Genomic DNA, 19,957 nt, shown 5'->3' with positions numbered 1-19,957 from the left:
GTCAAATTTGACGCTGGGAAATTGTCGTTGAGAATCAAGACAATTAAGTATTCCAACATATTTGAAGTTGCGTTGATTTTCCATATTTCTCTGCTAGAAAGATCACACTGCTGGCTATGAATACTAAGGGCAAGTTTTTGTTGCACTTAATTTTGGCAAAAGTTGCAGGAAAAAGTTGAATTTATAATTTTTGTTGAATTAGTACGATATGAGATACTCGGAAGGTTCTGTTATATAACCTAATTGCCGCAGAGCTGTAAAATTTCCTACTTTGCCATTTCACGGACATTCTTGCGAGACCGTCAAAATTTTATGCTCTTATCCGGTACGCAGCAAGAAAATTACGCAATGCAGGAATAATTTCCCCCCAAAAAGCCAAACAGCATAGCAATATCCCCCTCCCCTTAAAACAGGTCAATAACTCACCACAAACCCCATAGGTCTGCAAACTTGACCCAAGGTGTTGCGGGAAAACTCCTTCTTGGCGACTGTAATAAAATCAATAATAGCCTGAATAAGGTGACCCAGTGAGCATGTAATTTTTCGGAGGTCTCACCTGGGCTTCCGTGAAATGGGAAACTATCAGTAGCGTAGCAGCCACTTAGCGGTTATGGCTCTACACCAGGAGCGGCAGGCTCCAAGAGGGCGGTAAAACGAGGCTGCACAGTCCACATGCACACTTGCACAGTGTACACAGCTGGCTAAAAGCAGCGTATAGCTGGCGACCCGAGAGATAAAATTCAATCAAACTGGTCTCCATCGAAAGCTAATGCAGCACTGATTCCGAAAACACAAATTAAAATGTGAGCAATGAGCATGGCAATGGAACTCCGAAATAGCCGTCAAGGCCGAATCGGAGCGCCGCAACACAATCACCAATTGACCATGATAATAGAAATTGTAACGAGCGATTGATTGATTCAAGAGGCTGGTGCGGAGCAGGGAAACCACGTTTGATCGTAATGCAACAGCGTTTGATGTTTTACAGTGATTAGTTAAATCACACCTACTTGATTCGACACCATATTTATGCTCGTGTCTGGCCATTGGTGTTTCAATTGCGAGATGTGAGAGGATTTCTCAAATCTCAAACGGATAAATTCTTATTTACGTTTTACCATGAATGATGATCGGCTATTAGCTTTATCCATTCTTTCTATAAAAAGAGACGACGTTCAAAAACTTGATTTTGAGGATATTGTTGCTGATGTAGCTTCGGCGACAGCCCGAAAAGTTCAGTTTTGAGGCGGCCTTCGATATTTTATGTGTCTAATATATTCGTTCACAATTTCTTGTCTTTACTATTTTTGGCCTTACAAACGCTGAGACGGTTAGGCTTCTTTCTGAAGCAATATAGAACTTCTTAGACGCAGCATTTTATTTGTAATTATTTTTATTAAAAAATTGCCTTAACACGAAACTATGTTGAAATTCGCCGCCGACTACTTGAGGGGCGGCATTTTCAAGGAAAGCCATGGGCGGCAGCACATCCTGCTACGCCACGGGAAACTCTCAGATTTGAACGACAGAATTACTGAAGCGAGCTATCTACATATTGTTCGGACACGGTCGTGCTTGATAAGGGTATTTCAACATCTTGCTTGAAAGCCATTGTGTCATAAATAACGGAGTGAGATGCAGCTAACCCATCACATACTTCTTTGTTATGCAAATCAAAGAGAATAGAACCATACTAGAAATAGTTTATAGAGTTTTTAAATCACTGCTTTACATTTTGATGCAATATTTGATCAAAGTTGCAGTAATAATTGGTATGAAAAATAGAGGAAAGTTGCAAAAAGTTGCACTATAAAATCCCTCCAAACAGCTTAAAACATTATTATACATGACCGTACATAGGTTCTGAGTATCTAGGAATCTGTCGGAAGCTCTAGAAAAAGTTGCAAAAACTTGCCCGCCCTACTAATTATGACTCGGCACTGTCGCCGAAACTTGCTTGTCTGAAAACTACTGGAGATAAATGATGAGCTTATCCTGCGCAGAATAGTTATCTATTTTTACTGGAAACAAAATTGGCATTCGATACTCACGACGCCAGCTCTTCCTGATTTTAGCGATTCCTTAGCAGCCCAATACTAATAATCGGTGTGAGTGAATTTAAGTAACATCGACAGCTCCACCCACATATTTAGAATGAGACAAAGCGTATTCTGGAATAATGACCACTACTCCGACATTATTTTATACAGACGAAGGCAAGCATTGCTTTGTGAGAATTAGCTTTCTGACCTCACATGACATCATCTGTTCGCATTTCTAGGGAACCTTCTCTAAAAGATCGTCCTCTTAGGGGTTGCCTAAAGCGACGCTTATCGCGCCAGACCCTCAAATCAGATTGCAGATCATCGGGAGTAATCAAGCCTCACCGAGTATTACTTCACTGCGAGAGATGCTTTGTAGAGCGAACTAAATTCTTAAGTCATTACAGTTAGTTTCGCGGTTAGCAAACGGTATGGAGAGCAGAGAAGAGATAATGTCACTAGAAGGTGGAGCGTTCTCTGCTGATGAGACATTAGGCCGAATAGGGGGACCTCAACTTGAAGGTTTGCATAGTATTGGTCAATTCACGCCAACGTTTTCGGTCGTTATAACTGGCGCGGAATCGGCACTTCCAAATTGGAATACCTTGGCCAATGGTCATAAACAGGAACCTTCACATTTTGCGGATCTCGCGGGCGTCGGTAGCAGGTTACCATTAACCTTCAGGACACCTATGAAATTACGTCAACTGAGGTTGTTACGATCTGACCATCGATTGCAAAAGGAGACGGAAGCGCACTCGGCGAGCCCTCTTCCGACCAGGGAATTCAATAGCAGATCTCGGTTCTTTTGTTGAAGTTCCCCTTAGTTCTGGGTTGGGAAATCCGTGTTATTTCGAGTTGGGAAGTCTGTGTTATTTTTTGTAACTTACGGGTCTTTGACGATATCGCCAAGCTGCGGTTACCTCTGAGTCTTCCGCCGACCCCCAGCTTCTCGTACCGGCGTCCTTATAAGATGGTATCTTTTGGAACAGTGAGACCACTCCAATAAGACCCCCCCCCCGTCATCTGGGTATGCGACTATGCGTAGCTTGAAAGTACCCGAGTGCGGTATCGTGCGGCGGTTTGAGCCAGCTCCTCAGCTGCTTTCTTATCGAGCCGCTTCAGTTACTTGGCCGTACAACTTGCGAGTACGAGTTCGTGATAGGGGACTGAATAACATAAGCATGTGCATTGTGCGTGAGCATTGTTGCGGCTCGAGGAAAGTTTGCTTGATCTCTAATAGCTCTCGCTGGACCCTTTCCATGACCGCAGCACGTGTGATTCGTGCATTAACCGATATCCCGAGATAACGTAAGGACTCTGACTCCTTTGCCGTTCACGCTCACCATCGTACGAAGGTTCAACGTCCACCTCTTAGCTCGTCCATCAACCCGGACGCAGAGCGAGTTGCAGTACTCAGGGTTCAACTTCAACGCAGCAGCAGTCAATTCCCTTACCAGTGCCTTAAGCTGTCGTTGGAGAGCCACTGGATTTGCAGCCAGGAAGACTAGGGGCGGAGATCAATAAGTTAGCAGATCCGGGAGAACACGAAATCGCGTGATTAAAAGTTGCTAATCGGGACACATTTTAGGCAGATATCAGAGAAGTAGCTGATCCAGAAGAATGCTAATCTTGTGATTGAAAACTGTGCTAATCGCGACGCATAACATTGGATAAGGATTACGCGCGATGATTACTCGAGGTGTCCCAAGTTTTCAATCAACATAATTACTCACCGAATTCATTTATCAACTTTAAAAAAAATTTCGCTCATTGCGCGGCTACGACTTGTACACAGAGTGTTCATGACATAATTATTATTATCGATGCTGATGCATAGTAATAAAATTCCTATATTTTGCCGTTACCTGATGCGGTTTGATCCTATCGGACGACTAAAAAAGGCCATCAACATTCGAGTGGCCCACGCGGTGGTTCTTATATCTCATGTGGCCGTTGGGCCGAAGAGGTGGTGTACAAGATCACTGTGTTCGGGAGGGAAAGTGGCCGTAACTACCGCACAAGATATGTACTTTATTTCACAATGTACCGAAATTAATCAACCTAATTTGCAATAGTGTACATAAAAACTGGAGGTTGACTGATTATCGACCTAGCCGATTATCGGACCGGCCGATATTTGGAGCTCTCTCGGTTATGGATATCGGCCTATGAAGGCCGATATTTTATGTATGAAAAAATTCAAAAATATTGGAAATTCAATGATCCGTGTTTTCAATCACAAGAAATCAACGACGCAAAGGGCGATACGTGACTGACTCTTGCAGGAAGAGTTTTATTAGTGAGCAGAGCATGCAGATCAACCATGCTTCCTGCATTACAAACTACCTCTACTGGACTGATCTGCAATTCTGTATCACATTTCTCTTTTTCAGTATCCCAAATTTTAATGTTGTGCGGAATTAAGCAATAATTCTTTATAATATCAGTTTTCCCGTTAGTTGTTCAGCTTTCTGTGGCATGAACAAGTGCCATTTTGCCTAATATACTATATTTTCGGCGAAATGGTTTTCTGCTCCTTCCACAATAATATCGGCCTATGATATCGGTTATCGGCCTTGTCAGTGTGTCGATTGTCGGTCGATCTCTGTAAAAAACGACGCCAGTGCTATAGTCTGGGGTGTGGTAATTCGAGGTCACCCTATTCGCCCCTGCCGGGGACACGTGAAGACATAAAGTTTTGGTCCACATGCGAATGACCAAAATGCAGGGCCAACATATCGGATAGATGCGATTAAATCTTGACTGGTTTGCCAAAACCTTCAATATTGATTAGGGTTACCATATTTTGAGATTCGGAAAAGAGGCAAATCACAAACTTATAAATAGGGCTGGGTAAAATCGAGTACCTGAGTGATTCAATTCTGAATCACGTAGCCTATTACGCTTCGACTCGAGTATTCGATTATTATCACTCATTCTGACGTAACAAAATAATGTACTTTGTACTGCCTATTATTTCATCGTATCGCAGTTTTGTGGTGATTTGAAATGATGAAAATATTAATAAGCTGATACCGTACCTTTTAGGCTACCAGAAAGAACATATAATGCCTGTTACCCCTACCCGTCACATTAAGGATACTATGGTATTTTTTCGACCATACGTATTTCATTGCACTTCTTGCCAATGTTGTGGGATGGATGATCATGACATGGGAAATGTGTTATTTCCAGTAACATTCGTAGCTTTGTACTATGTCTCGTGTGCTACGACTCGACCAATCATGATTTCAAGCCTTCCTTTGTGGAAAATACTATCAAAACTATAATTCTCATCAGTAAATTGACTTTCAGTTGCGAGGAGCGTATCATTTCAGTACTTGAAAAAATCGTATTTTACTACTCGACTCGAATCCTCAAAATTATTACTCGATTCAGATCCGAGTATTCGAATCATTGTGAGCAGCCCTACTTATAGAATCGGATGATGGAACGGGTAATTTGTATATTTTTACTGTAAATACTGTTGTATGGTTGACTGAAAAAACTACTTTTTCAAAATTGAGTCCTAGTAAACCCACTCTGACGTCAGCTTCGTCGTTTGGGTGTCGTCGGAGGACATCTTCGATTTCTTGGAAAAGGAGATAAAATCCTTCTAAAGGACGTATGGTTACCTAATGTTATTGGTATGTCCGGTCTTTAAATTCGGCGATACTGAATAATCTCGTCCTTGCAATCCTAGCCCCAAGTACAAATGCGACCCGCATTGGAATATATTACAGCCCGATTTGAAATCGCGCGTGTCACACATGTTTCAGAGAACTGCATTGCGTGCAACTGGTAGTACACGCTTTTTCACTATTTCAGACATACCTATCACTAGGTAATGCACGCCTTCTCTATATTTCATAGATGCCTATCACTAGGACCTAGGTACTAGGACCTGATTGCTGGCATTAAAAATGCGGTCATGTCGATGTAGGAATCTTGGGTCGCGAGATGAAAGAAAACTCCGATTTTGGTTGCGGCCAAAAAAGTTCGAACTAGTCTAGACGACTTCAGAAAAAAATGAATCGGCCTAATTTTGTGCAGAAGAACATAAAATAAGTTTATTGGAAGTTCATCAATCTGTTGTGTAAAACTCCAATGCCATTTCCGCCTTTATCGATATAAATTGCTACGCTATTGATACAGATTGCTACGCTCAATTCAAAAATAATATCCAACTTATGTAACCTGACCAATGCCCGAGCGGTTTAGCGTGTGTCAAAATGAGCACGTTATCACGTAACATCTGATGTATATATATATTGATCACACTAAAAGATATTCAATTGACGTAAAAATGTGACATTTATATGATTCGTTCTATACTAAACAATCGAATTTTCTGATTCTTCACAGTCTTCTTCCCGGTCATGACGCACCACCCTTGGCACCCGCCGATTGTTGTGCGTCAGCCTCGCGTTTTTTGGTTTCTCATTCTTTTGTGAATCGGCTTCTTCCAGAGATACGGGGGGCGTCGTTCCTGAAATTTTCAACCATATTTCATATACATATGTAGATCTGATACTAAATCGTGGTAAAGGGTATTCACAGCAGCGAATGTGAAGGCCTTTTTATAACCTTGCTTTGAAATGGTGCTTTTACCGTCACATGTTGCTTTTATCGTCACTTGTTGTTTTAGATATGAACAACTGTAGATGAAAATAAAATACAAATGGCAGTTATCTGGTTCGCGATAGATTGCGTTGGACAGGACATCAATCACATTCCGACGGGGCCATGGCGCAGAGGTGGCTGGAATCGGAAAACATGGCGCTCGACAATGGAGACTGATCTAGCGCAACGCGGGCTGTCGCTTGAAGACGCCCACGACCGCCTACGTTGGAGACGCTTAATACGAGCCTAAAACTGATTATCTTGATGTTTTTTTTGTTTCCTGTTTTCTTTTGCCCTTTTCATTTTACTCTAATTGAAGAGTCGATATATATATAGGACGCCCGAATGGTAGAATCCGTGTTACAGAAAATGCTTTGGTGAGAACCGGAGTTGCTAGCTAGATCATGGGTTCTCAGCCATTTATTGGCCGTGGCCCTTTTTGCGATTTGAAAATCGTCTCTTAGCCTAGAGCCGCGGTTCTCAACCTTTTTGGACATGCGCCCCCTTGGGGATGGTCGAGAATATTGCGCCCCCTGCCTCCCCCTACACTTTTCGTCATGTCAAAAAGAGAACATCATCTAATACAGAGGTAGGCAACCTTTTTGCTAATCACGGCCTGTTTCGAATACTTATGTAGCCTGAGGCCGCATTCCTGGGCATAGCCGTAATGAACTAACTGGACGCGAAATACCTATGCTAAACTGTCCATATCCATTGCCGGTGAACTACGGAGTCTGGACGATTATACTTTTAACAAAAGCCTGTTTTGTACGTACCGAAATCGCGAGTCGCAATATTATGCTGGAATTGTATATTGTCGCGATGAGCGCGAAAATTTCAGATTCACGAATGAATTCCGTAATTAATAGTAGCAGTATCACGTATTATTATCAAATATTTATCCTCTCTTAGCCCATGTGATCAGATATACCGTCAGGGTTCATTGAGAGAGTGGTTTTGAAAATCTAGGGCAAGTTATAAATGATAATGCATCTTCGGGTGGGCCAAATGTTATTAGTAACTTGGTTGCATGCTGTTATTGCTTGACCCCCGATCAGGATAGTCGATTGTATTGGTAGTGGAAATATATTAAAATCGCCCAAATGTACCATAAACAAATTTCTTTCGTGCGGATCGCACGATTCCGATTCCGGCTAAGAGTGAGAAGGGCGCTACTATATTAAAATCGAAAAATTAGGTTATGTTGAATTGCGCGGATTGTGAAGAAAAATTTCAAGAATAATTGAAATCTCTCAAAGATTTTGGAGTGAATTCGTAATTTCAATTTGCAAATAAAATAGGAAATAAAAAAACATGTTTTATATTAGGGCCTTGTTTTAAACATGTTTGTTTCAAATTGATTTTTGTTTTAAATGCAACCCTACGTATATCTCTTGTGTACATTATATCCATCCACTGTTTGAGTTACGTCGCGAAACGCAATGATCGTATCCCCGCATCCACGAACTCCGTTTGCGTGATTGGGATTTTAGTTCACAATGGTGCGAAAACTGTGGAGGCGAAACGATTCTGCCCCCGCTTCAAACAAATCTTAGATAGATAGAAAGTCTTTTATTCGTCACATTAATAAATAAAGATGTAGGCCTATACCAAACAAAGAGCGGTATAGACTGGGAGACGACGAGGGGCCGTTGGGCCTTCAGAGTGATTTCGGTTAATTGTAGACTACGGACAAGGTTAGTTCCAATATGGTGCAAAAACTGTGGTAGCGAAACGGGTCTGGGTCAGCTTCAAACAAATCTTAACGTGATTTCGGTTAATGGGACACAACAGAGAAGTAAGGAAAGAATTTTTACTATACAAGCTGTGCGTAAATGTCTGGACGTCTGGTACCTACTGAAGCTGCGATTTCGAAACATTCAATCCAATGATGCGAACAATTCATATTCCTCTTACAATATGTAGCCTATACAATGATTCCAAATTCGGACATTTCTCGACCGACCCCCGAAGATTTAGGCGCTGCTCTAAATCCTCAATCCAATACGATTCGTTGCCGTTTTGCCGTATACGTCCACAGGAAGTTAATAATAAATAATAAATTGCCATTATGGCTATCTCTATGTTGTCAAAATACGACTAGACGAATTACCGTAAATCTACATCTGATGACCCTGCATGAATACTTGGTGACTTCAGCATTAACTTCCAGTTATTGCATAATCAAAATTATTCTCGTTGCTGTTGGCCGTAGGTTGCCATCATAGGCGTAGCTGTGGAACAAAAGACGCCATTCCCCTCCCATTTTTGACTCTTACATAGGGCTGGGCAAAATCGAGTACCCAAGTGATTCGATTCTGAATCACGTAAAATGCTTCGAGTCGAGTCGAGTATTCGAGTATCACTCATTATGACGTCACAACAGAATGTACTATGTCAAAGTTCAAATTTGTACCTTTTATGCCACCACGAAGAACATAATGCCTGTTACCCGTCACATTAATGATACTTCGATATGTTTTCGACCATACTGACTTCATTGCTCTTCTTGCCAATATTGTGGAACGATCATGACTTCGGAAATGTGTTATTTCCAGTAATGTTCGTAGCTTTGTGCTATGTCTATCATGCTACGACACGGCCAATCAAGGTTTCAAGACTTCCTCAGTGGCAAATATTATCAAAACTATAATTCTCGTTAGTTCATTAACTTTCAGTTGTGAGGAGCGTACAATTTCAGTACTCGAAAAATCGTCTTTTACTACTCGACTCGAATCATTAAAATTAATACTCGATTCAGATTCGAGTACTCGAATCATTGTGCCCAGCCCTACTCTTACATTGGGATTCGATGGGACTCGGTACCTGTCACTACGTCTGATCCGAGCCTACCTACCTACGTACAACTTGATAACATGAATATATGTTCTGAGTGAATAACATAACAAATATAGCTAAGCTTTCACCACCATTTTCCAGATGGATATGTGGCCCACCTCAAAATGTCTGTGGCCACGCGTTTTGTCGCAATATTCTATCTTTACTCCTGCGCTTTTCGCTTCAACATACAGTCCGGTAATAATGATGGCATAATTATTATCGAATTTCATTGTTTCATATGTTTATAATCGAGTTTCTTTAACCGTAAAATGCATATCTTTGTTCTAGACCCGTTATTTCAACACATGCAGAGCAGCTCTGGCCACACAGTAATACTGGCATTTCGAAATTATCTTTCTTTAGCGCCTTGTGTGGTTTTTTCGAAATAACAGAAGCTGCTATGGCAAAACGAAGAAGCTCACCTGTCTGTTTTTGAAGTATGCATTGCACGCGTTGCACTCGTACAGTCCGGTAGTGGCATTTCTACGCCACGCGGGGGTGCCCCGAGTCATGCAATTTGAACACATAGGCGGTATCTGTGTAATGGAGGCTTTGTAATAAATTAGATCAGGGGTGGGAACCCTAGGAGTCAAATGAGTCCCTATATATTCAATTGTGAATCCGAAGGAACCTTTTAACAATGCCAATCAAGTTTCCATGTCACAATTAAACAGTTGTGACGTCCATATTAGAACGAAATCAAGTATACATGGGGTTATCTTCATGTTATATCACCCTAACTAATCAAGCAATAGATTCGGACTTCCTGGTACCATGAGTATTTCCAGTATCAGAGTGATGCGATTCCTAACTCAATATGCCGTCACTGCAGTGTGAAAATAAATTAGATTCGGTATACGTGCTGGTGTTGATGATATGTAAAGTTAGGGTTACCATACATCCTATTTTAAGAGGATTCGTCCTCATTTTTTTTTCCATGAATGGAAAGTGTCCTCTTTTGGGGAATTTGTATTTTTTTACTAGAAAAACTGTTAAAATGCGATAAAAAATCCGACTCTGACGCAGCAAACCTCAGAGTTGGCAACGAGCAATACCACACGAAGGGTAAATCGAGTCCAGATGGAAAAGATGACCTTCTTTTGTACACTGTAAAAAATCTGGTAGATTTACTGGGAAATCTCTGTAAATTTTGCCACGAATTACCGGTCGCAGCCAATTACTGTGCGTATCTTGTAATTTTACATTTTGATATGTAATATTACCTTAATATAGCTGTAAAGTAAGTTACCAGAATTTCTTCGCAAAATTACTGACAGTTACTCGTTACTGCAGTTTACCGGGCTATTGGCAAAATTGATTAGCTTCAAAATCGCTGCAGCCAATGTATACGTAGAACTGAATGTTACTGATATATCATTCTAGAGGTGATTTGACCTGATTGAACCACGTTTGCGAGACTGGGGTCTGTCATACCGAAATTGTTGGCCCTAGTATCAATTTAAGCTTAGTAGGGTACAAGAAATAACTGACAATCGTAGCTAATGTGGTACACCGTATAGCCATATTATATTATACGGCAATGGCTGTACGTGTACGGCCAGTCTCGCTGGTTACATTCGTTGTCACGGATAAGACTGATAAGTTAGAAAATTAGTTCAGGATGTATAATATTGCTCGGGGAAACTAGAAATATCGGCACCGCATGCTCAGCTGACCATTTGTTAATGGCGGACAAGGCGACCTGTAATAGGTTACGTTAGGTGACTGCTTTTCCTGAGATTCGTAGTAAACAACCAACGCACAACTGTGACATCACAAGCAGCGTCTGGTTAAGTAAGTACAGTAAGTAGTGAACAACACATGGAATAAATATCAATTTATACGAAATTAGATGAAAAAAGGGACTATATGCAATGATAAATGTTTCTGTATGGTAAAAACGACCCAGATCAAACATTATAACGTGGCCAGTAAATATTATTGGTGTCATGTGTCAGCGGATGAATACCATTTATTTTGAAATCGTTCGAGTGTCGTCTGGCTCTGGCCAGTGGCCATTAGTGAGATTTGAGCAAAGGGTGGAGCGAAGCTTGTGCTTGAAGAAAGTGGACACGATCGTTGAAGATTCCTAGGAATGCTGAATGGAATACGCATCTTAAAAGGTAATACAGTACTACATAGTATTTGTTACCGTGAATATCTGACTCTGCACACCAGCCCTTGATGACTTAGATTTCATGATTGATATATTTCATTCGCCGCATTCTCTGCTCTATTTTGGGATATTTGTCGACTTATATAGTGACCACATACTCCGCCACGGAGGAGTTGAAACTGTTGGCTTGGTAATGTCATTTTCGGGCCGTAGCATAGAGATGTTTTCATCCACTGCTGGATTTGTTTGCCACACATGCCACCTTAAATTAGGAACCTTTTGCTTCAATACAGAGATAAAGTAAGTCATGAATCTCTGCTATGTCATGTAATAGGCGGAGCCGTCATCACACAATGTGCCAGTACCGGTACTTCAAAACATGTTATATTTTTGTTAGCCTATTTGTCTTAGTTTTTATAATGTCATGTCCACTGTCCAGGTTAGGAACTTTGCTTTATATAGCGACTTACGCATGAATTCTTTTCAGTGGAACTGCAAGATACTAGTTACACAGAAGGAATGAGAACGAGAAAAAGAAACAATTGAAGTTTGGCCGGTGGTGGAATTAATTCACGTTTTCTTGAGACCACTCGTGTTACTGCATGTCTCCTAAAGAAGAATTAGACCTCCAGCAGCAATATTTTTCCATCGATAACCACTTCATCGTGATATCATGAATGAATATACAGTTTGTTCCAATGTCGTTTTGGGGATGTGAAGAAAATGTTGCGATATTTTTGCATCGGGTTGCTTTGCGATAGGTATGGATGTACGTGAATTTACAAGCTGGTATGTAATCCTGATTTACAGGGACAGCATGTAGGTAGGTAGGCGGTTAAATGACAGTCTCGATCGCAAATGTACAGGAGAACATGTAGATTGGATATACCGGAGGTGACTGTAACATTACAGTCTGGCGTGTAAAGTGAGATTACCGGACGGGTGTAAGTTAAATTTACATTGACTAACGGTAATGTTAGATTACCACGAAATGTCTGGCTACCGTGCTTCCAAACATTTCGCGGTAAATCGAGGTTTTTATTTTTTACAGTGTAGTCAACACTACAAAATATCGTGTGAAGAATATGGTAATTCGGGAGTCGAGTCAAATTCATAACAATTTTTAGTGAACAGTATTACCGGTCGACAGATTTTCAAAATCAGTTTTCTTTTCCGGTGCTGGAGCTGAAAAGTGTCGTTTTCGGATCTCCAAATATGATAACCCTAGGTAATTCCTCACGACGTATTTCCGCTAGTTTGCCGGGATGGCAAATCTTAATTATATTGAAATAAATGTATGACTGATTAATAAATAATCTATACCCCGGTAAACCCTCAATTTATAGATTTATATCAGTCGATATGTTGGGTCCACTTGTGACCACTTCCATTACTCTTGCAAGGTGGAAACGTTCGAATAAAGAGTGACTGTTAGGGCTGGACGCAATGATTCGAGAACTCGAATCTGAATCGAGCATCAATTTTAATGATTCGAGTCGTCGAGTATAGTGAAAGACTATTTTTTCGAGTTCTGAAATTATACGCTCCTCGCCACTGCATATTCATTTATCAACGAAAACTGTAGTTTCGATACTATTTACCACTATTGATGTCTTCAAACATTGATTGGCCTATCGCAGCATGCGAGACATATAGTACAAAGCTACGAACGTTGACTTCGAAATGTGGAAATTACACATTTCGAAGTCATGATCATCCCAGAACATTGTCACGAAGTGCAACGAAATCGGTATAGTCGGGAAGTACCAAAGTATCTTTAATGTAATGCATAACAGGCATCATATTCTTCGTGGTGGCATAAAATATGCATATTTGAACTTTGGATATCTTAGATACACTTATGACGTCATAAACAGTGATACTCGATTAGTCGACTCGACTCGAAGCATCATACATGATTCAGAATCCAATCACCCAGGTACTCGAATTTGCCCAGCCCTAGTGTTGGTATGGTAATCAAACGCTAGCCAACCATATACCCCACCACTTTAGCATGTGCGGGACTCCCGAGCTTACCCCGTTTCAGTTTTAAGCATATAGCCTAATAATAAGGGCTTGTAAAAACAGCCGAGAACTTTGAGGATTCTATACTGCATCGCGTATTGGAGTCGAGTCGTGGCGGTGTTAAAATGAGGAGAGTTCAAACATCTACCTTTTATCCTACCACGAAGAATAATGTCAGTTCCACAGCACAGTTCTTTCTACCATACCTATTCCATCGAACCTTTCGACAATGCTGTGCTCTGATCAGGACTTAGCATAAATTACATTTTCACGAACGTGCGTAAGATTCGTATGACCAAGCTAGGTATCAAGGCTGCCACGGTGGAAAAGGCTTCCGAAACTATAATTTTAATAACACTTAGTGGCGAGAAGCATATAATCACAATACTCGAAAAGTCGTGTCCCATGCACTCTACTCGACTTCAATAGTCACAATTAATGCTATGAATTCGGATTCGTCGAACACGCTACTTTGATCATTATGCCATTCTCAAGTTACGAGACGCGTCGTCTACCAAGAAAATCCGCCACGGATGTACGCGTCTCTTGAAAAATCATACACGAGTACGCAATGTATTTTGGTTTGTGCCAATCATACTACTTGATAATTGCGAATTTTTAGCTTTGAAAGCCGTACGCCACCACTAAAATATTCATGTGTCCCACGTGCCGTATGTTACCGACTCCTCCGGCATATCATGGCTATCTCCCAGATAACCAAGTGCGCATTAATTCATCCAAATTACCCGATTGCAAGATATTACAATACCTTATTTTCCTGCCGAGCATCTGGATGCAGCGCATAACGAAGACTATTTCTTGCGTCTCGCGGTGTTTCTACAGTTACCTTATTCGAAATGAAGTTGATGCTATGAGAAAGATGGTTCGAGCCAGCATTTCCCATCAGTTGACTTGAAGGATAGGCTGAAGAAATACGAGATTGACCGTATGAGTTTGAGTATGCCAATCAGATTTAAGAAATATTAGTAGGTAATGGCTACTGGCTATTTGTAATTACAAGAGGTATACTGTCAACAATCTCAAGACTCCCTGCCGATTTTTACACGCCCTGGATTATCAAAAGGTCAGTAAATCATTGTGGCAAAACATAACTATGTCGTATGAACACTAGATAGTACGCAATGTTCCAGAAAATTCAGTTCATTTGGTAACGGGTCCATATTCCTACCTCTTGGTGAATACTGAGAAGCAGCCGGCTGACCCCGCATGACGTGCCGCATCACTGCGTCGACTGGTGAACCCAAACGTTTGAATTCGGCCGGTCGGTTGGCTGATGGAATGTCTGAAGGATGGAAGTCCCTCGCAGTTTCGCGGTTGGCGGCGGATAGGCTTGGGACTTCGTGTAACGCCTCTGTATAGTTAATAATAGTCGCGATGCCGATATGAATCATTTGAAATCGGTGAAATTCTTGGATTATACGGCTTTATTAACTCGATCAACTAACTGAAAGATATGAATTTTCTGGCTATTACACGAAATTTACCAGGGTCAGGGTTCCGCGCTCCGAAGGTTTTGCTCCAGAGTCGCAACGCGGCATGAAATATTCCGTTGCTAGCGACTGCAACGCTTAAATCCGGACGCATCGTCTTATCCGGGGGGCGATTGTAGTTCATTGGAATGCTGTCCATGGCGTTTCGACTGCCATCTAAACCATTTCCACAAGTAATCACGCAACGATGAACAATCAAAATACAGAAAAACTAACGTCGTGAAGTATTCGTTGTTGGCTGCGTAGCCGATGCTTTTCGTTTGAGATTGTGACGTGAAACTGCGTTGTACGCTGAATGCGATTGTTGCGCATCGATTCTCCAGTTCGGATCGGGACATTCTTCTAAAATTCCATGCTGGTATCGATGGAGACTTTCAAGCGAATCGATACGATGAGGGTTCCTTTGACGCGATTCGGGCGCAGCGATCGCGGACCGGTCATGCACCGCTCTTGGTCGCGGTTCTATTTTCACCGATTCAGACGGTGGGATAACTGATTGGCTGCTCGAAGTATTGGGCTGGACTTGTAGTACGACGAATGGAGGAACTGGGAGAATAGTCTGGTGATTTTGAGCTATAGGTTGGAGTTCGAGATTTTCCGTTGCATAAGTTGCAGCATCTGATCGCTTACTCAACAATTCTGGTTTCAGTTCTATCATGCTCGATTCATCTGGTAATACCGACCCGCTATTCAATGTTTTCGGACACGGTTTATATTCGATTAATTCAGGCCCGGAGTTAGCAGACGGGATATCTCCATCTCCGGATTGTGAAGGGATTTGCGAAGGTCGCAACGTGCACGTCGTGTCCGTGGAAATCCGGTCCATTCTCCGTTGCTTAGATCGAGGCAAATCAGTTCCCAAGTCTTCGGCTTCGCTTACGTCCGAATCAAAGTCTGACGAAGAGGCGATCTGGTCCGACGACTCATTCCTGGTATAGGAAGAAAAGTTACCGACAGATTTTGCCGGTTCCGAATCTTGGTCAGCTCCGTGGAACGTTGAATGAAGGCAGCACTTACCATTGCTACACACATCAATTCCGGGTTCGAATTCTGAAACGTAGGTAACAAGACTGAAATGAGACCGTTACAACACGGAATTGCTAAACTATTGTACAAGCTCGCAGTACATTGGCCACAGTATTCCGGGAATGGTCCGATAGCAAATGGTCCCAATACATAATTTAGAAATGTCGACGGCAGGTCTCTGTCATATATTCGTTGTTCGCCTCCTTCAACTCGAGCAACTATGCTAAGTCCATAATAGTGCTAGTGCTACGAATGTGTTTGAGTTGGAAGTTCCGGGTATATTGGGTAAAGATTTTGAACACGCTTTGCGCAGATATCGGATAGTTGACATTGACAAAAGGCTTTATCATTTACAGACATCCTATCCGGATTACCTGCGGAACCTAATCTGACAAATATCACAGGTTGTCGAGCTTATGTCTCGATGTGAAAAATCCTAGCAAGATCAAAACATATCCCGTCGTAACTCATAGGAGTGCATCGGTTATTCGGCACTTCTGCTGCAAATTTCTCATCCCCACGGCAGAGTAGCCTACATCGACTGCCGAATTGTGGAAGAACGTAGAGATAGCGTAATAGGCTGCAGCGATTCTTAACCGCGAAGCAATTTCAGGGGGTCCGCTAGACCTCTAAACTTTTAAAATTGTTGATAACTCAATTTTTATTTTATTTTTGAATTTGAGAAAGCATGACGCAGTTTCGTCTGACATGGACTATTGTAGTGTGGAAACTCATTTCAATTGCCAATTTTCAAATAACCTGCTGATACAAACATGTTGCTGTTTAGAGACGTTTTGTTGGGGTCTGTGGAAGAAATAAAAATATGGAGATCGTAACGTCAATCAGCGTGACTTCGTAATGTCTGCGAAACCTTCTCCATTTCAAGTTGTCAGTCTCATCAAATTAGTGAACAGTCGTTTTCAATAAAAATTTCCGAAGTATTTCCATAATTTGTCCCAATGCAACGAACAGCTTCTTGTATGTACAGAACTTTAATATAAAATTGAATAGTATATTGATATTGAAATGAGCCCGAATATTTTCGACTGACACTCGTCATAAATCGGACAATGATATACCTGCTCTTAAAGCTCGGCTATCAGATTTGGCGCATTCTTATTGCGGATGCCCTATCGACAAGGCTGAATTTTTTATGAACAAGGAGGGTTTCATTGCTATCAAAGCATTACGCTTCACCCTGAAATTCATATCACCAGTTATATTGGTATGCAGCCTTGTCTTGTTAATGTTCAATTGTTCATGGTCGAAAATGTTTGCTCGTAAATATATATGTGAACCCGAACAGAACAAGTCGTTTCATGACAGTCTTTCTCTGGTTGGAAAACGTGGATCCATTTTTTGGAGCATAAAATTTGTCTCTGCTTTTAGATCAGGATTTCACTTTGACGGTAGAAACTCTCTGCTGGCCGAATCCGGCTCCCGGCCCGTATGTGGCCCGTCCCTGCGCTAGATGCTGGACGTGATATGTTCATAAAATATGTGTTTCTTCATTTTTGTGCCATAAATGTTGCGATCACACCAAAAGTATCGTCGGAAGCGTTATGTCAATATTGCATTAGCTTCCAACTATCTTTGCAGAAATGGTTTTCGGCACTCCTCGTTCATATCAAAACGAAGACGAGGATTTTCAAGACACGAACACGTACTTCAAGAAATACAGCAGCAAAATTAGATTTGAAATAATAAAAGTCCACCCATTTTTACATAAATAGTATGACGGCTTCAAGAAAAATCATTATTTTGCTGTTTATCACAAGCCTACAGCTCATATTTGCACAAGACAGATGAAGGTTGCACCATAATAGTGCTAAAATTGAACTAAACCTTAAGGGGGTCCACGAGGGTCCGTGACGGTCAAAAGGGGTCCGTGAAGCCAAAAAGGTTGAGAACCACTGCTATATAGCATACGACAGAACTTTACCTGTTTTGTGGGCATCGTAGAGTCTTGCGGTTTCTTCTCTCATCGTCTCCAAGTTAATCGCATAAAGCTCCATCATCGTTCTGAAGTGTCTTAGAGAGTTTTCAATAGCTGTAACAACAAGAAACCAGTATTGCCAATTGTTGATTCGCCAACCCCTCACAACTAGGTTGCAGCATTGACCCAAATTAATGCATAAATTCTTCTTAATTTTCACATGCGTTCAACGACTGCCTAATCAGATATATTCCAGTTGACAGTCTTCCTTCGTGGTGCTAGCGATATATTGTCACCATGGATCTCAATTTTTACGACAGTTGTGTTTAACTATATAACGGAACTCTCTCCATTTTATTGACACGACTATAGCGCGAGCTCGCATATAGGATAGAAATTGGACAGCATCGAAGTTGATATATGCTAATGGCGGATGCAATAACGTATACGTTATTACGAATATAGGCTATCTATAGCGTATTCACACCATAGTGTCCTATATGGTGTCGACACAAGCAAATCTCACGGCTCAGTGAAATGGATTCACGTCACAATTTCCATTTGGCTACAGGCAATTTGACGGTCACTTTTGACCGGCTTGCCGAGCATTAAATTTGGTAAAACGGGTATCAATCGAAAGCTGACTCTGCACTGATTAAGAAAATATAAATCTTAGTCCGCTCGCGGCCCAGGAGCCCCCACAATCAGCCTCAAATTTTCCATTGTTATGGAGATTGGCATTGAGACGCAACAGTGCCTTCTGGCGAAACGAGAGCGTCAAAAATAACCGTCAAATTGCCTGAAGCCAAATGGAAATTGTGACGTGTATCAATTTCACTGAGCTGTGAGATTTGCTTGTGTCAATACCATATAGGACACTATGTTCACACCGACCTTGGTTCACTGGTGCTGTCTTCGCAATCGTCGCCTTTCTGCGCTCCAAGTATCGAGAACTTCTTCGCCAAATGTCTTCCTTTGATATCCTTCGTTTTCTAGGTGCATCACCGCGTGATAATCCATCGGAAGACTTGGCAAACGGGTCCTTATCTGGTTTGACATTTTCAACGGCATTGAACAGGCAAGGCGACAAAGGTTGATCCGACACTGCGGTCTCAAAATTGTCCGATGATTCTTGATACCCTTCGTCTGTCTTGCACTTGACAGGTGTTGCTCTGCGCAGCAGATTATTGGACTCGACCTCACGCGAGGAACAAGTAGATCCACCATGATTTCCTGGATGTTCGAAGGTCGTTGGAGCGCTCCCTAACTGCAGATGACACGAAAGATCCAAAGCATTCCCTTCTTGACACGCAGGCGACAGCCCGCGGTTTGTTTCGGTCCTGATCGAATGTTTGCTCTCATCGTTTACGAAGCTTTTGACGGTACTGGATGAAACTTGACTTTGACTGGCCACGAAATTGGTTGTGTCTGAGTATTGCACGTACGTATTCTGCTGCGTCTTCTTTCCATCCATTCCCAAATGTAAAACGGAGATGAGTTGGTGTTAAAAATAGATCAAGATCTAGGCCTGTTGACAACTACAAACTTTATTAACAAAATCAAGAATTAATTTTTTTCTTTTCAAGTACGCTAAATATTAGGGATGATGTGAACGTGAGGTTCACGTTCGCGTTCTGTGTGTGAACCTCGGAAAATTTGAGGTTCGCGTTCACAACAGAACCTTGTTAGGTTCTGCACTGTGAACCTTTTGTATATATTGCAATTTTCACTTCATTATAACATCTTTGGTCCAAATTTATTGTATTGCAATGCAGGCCACTCTACGTATGGTGCTGGCAGCATAAACAATCAACACTAAATGTGCATGCCCCTT

At 41.6% G+C, this 19,957-nt stretch overlaps 1 protein-coding gene and 1 long non-coding RNA gene across 3 annotated transcripts; one reads left to right on the top strand and one right to left on the bottom strand.

The window, feature by feature from the left end:
- Positions 1-6,400: 6,400 nt before the first annotated feature.
- On the bottom strand, positions 6,401-19,665 carry LOC145453903 (uncharacterized). Of its 2 annotated transcripts, XM_080331870.1 has the most exons (8): positions 19,018-19,665; positions 18,130-18,237; positions 15,378-16,211; positions 15,156-15,317; positions 14,840-15,022; positions 14,420-14,574; positions 9,932-10,045; positions 6,401-6,534 (listed from the first exon to the last, which is right to left on the bottom strand). In XM_080331870.1, exons 1-8 carry the CDS (start codon positions 19,595-19,597, stop codon positions 6,463-6,465), a joined length of 2,208 nt encoding a protein of 735 aa, XP_080187996.1. In that variant the 5' UTR covers positions 19,598-19,665; the 3' UTR covers positions 6,401-6,462. The 2 variants fall into 2 exon arrangements, 1 of the variants encoding a protein (XP_080187996.1); XR_013919965.1 differs by lacking the exon at positions 14,420-14,574 and having other exon boundaries at positions 6,416-6,534.
- On the top strand, positions 11,099-12,359 carry LOC145454654 (uncharacterized). The gene is made up of 2 exons (XR_013920197.1): positions 11,099-11,632; positions 12,113-12,359. It is a non-coding gene; the product is annotated as an uncharacterized LOC145454654 (long non-coding RNA).
- Positions 19,666-19,957: the final 292 nt, after the last annotated feature.

This window comes from Botryllus schlosseri, chromosome 13, assembly GCF_051294905.1.
Source record: "Botryllus schlosseri isolate E-star chromosome 13, Bs_hap1, whole genome shotgun sequence".
NCBI classification, from domain to species: Eukaryota; Metazoa; Chordata; class Ascidiacea; order Stolidobranchia; family Styelidae; genus Botryllus; species Botryllus schlosseri.
This window is presented reverse-complemented; position numbering and strand designations above follow the sequence as displayed.

Coding starts and splice junctions, on each gene's coding strand:
- LOC145453903 (XM_080331870.1), bottom strand. CDS start 19,597: ATGGATGGAAAGAAGACGCAGCAGAATACGTACGTGCAATACTCAGAC. Junction 15,318..15,377: donor AACAACGAATACTTCACGAC/GTTAGTTTTTCT, acceptor GAAATGGTTTAG/ATGGCAGTCGAAACGCCATG. Junction 14,575..14,839: donor TTCTCAGTATTCACCAAGAG/GTAGGAATATGG, acceptor GTATTTCTTCAG/CCTATCCTTCAAGTCAACTG.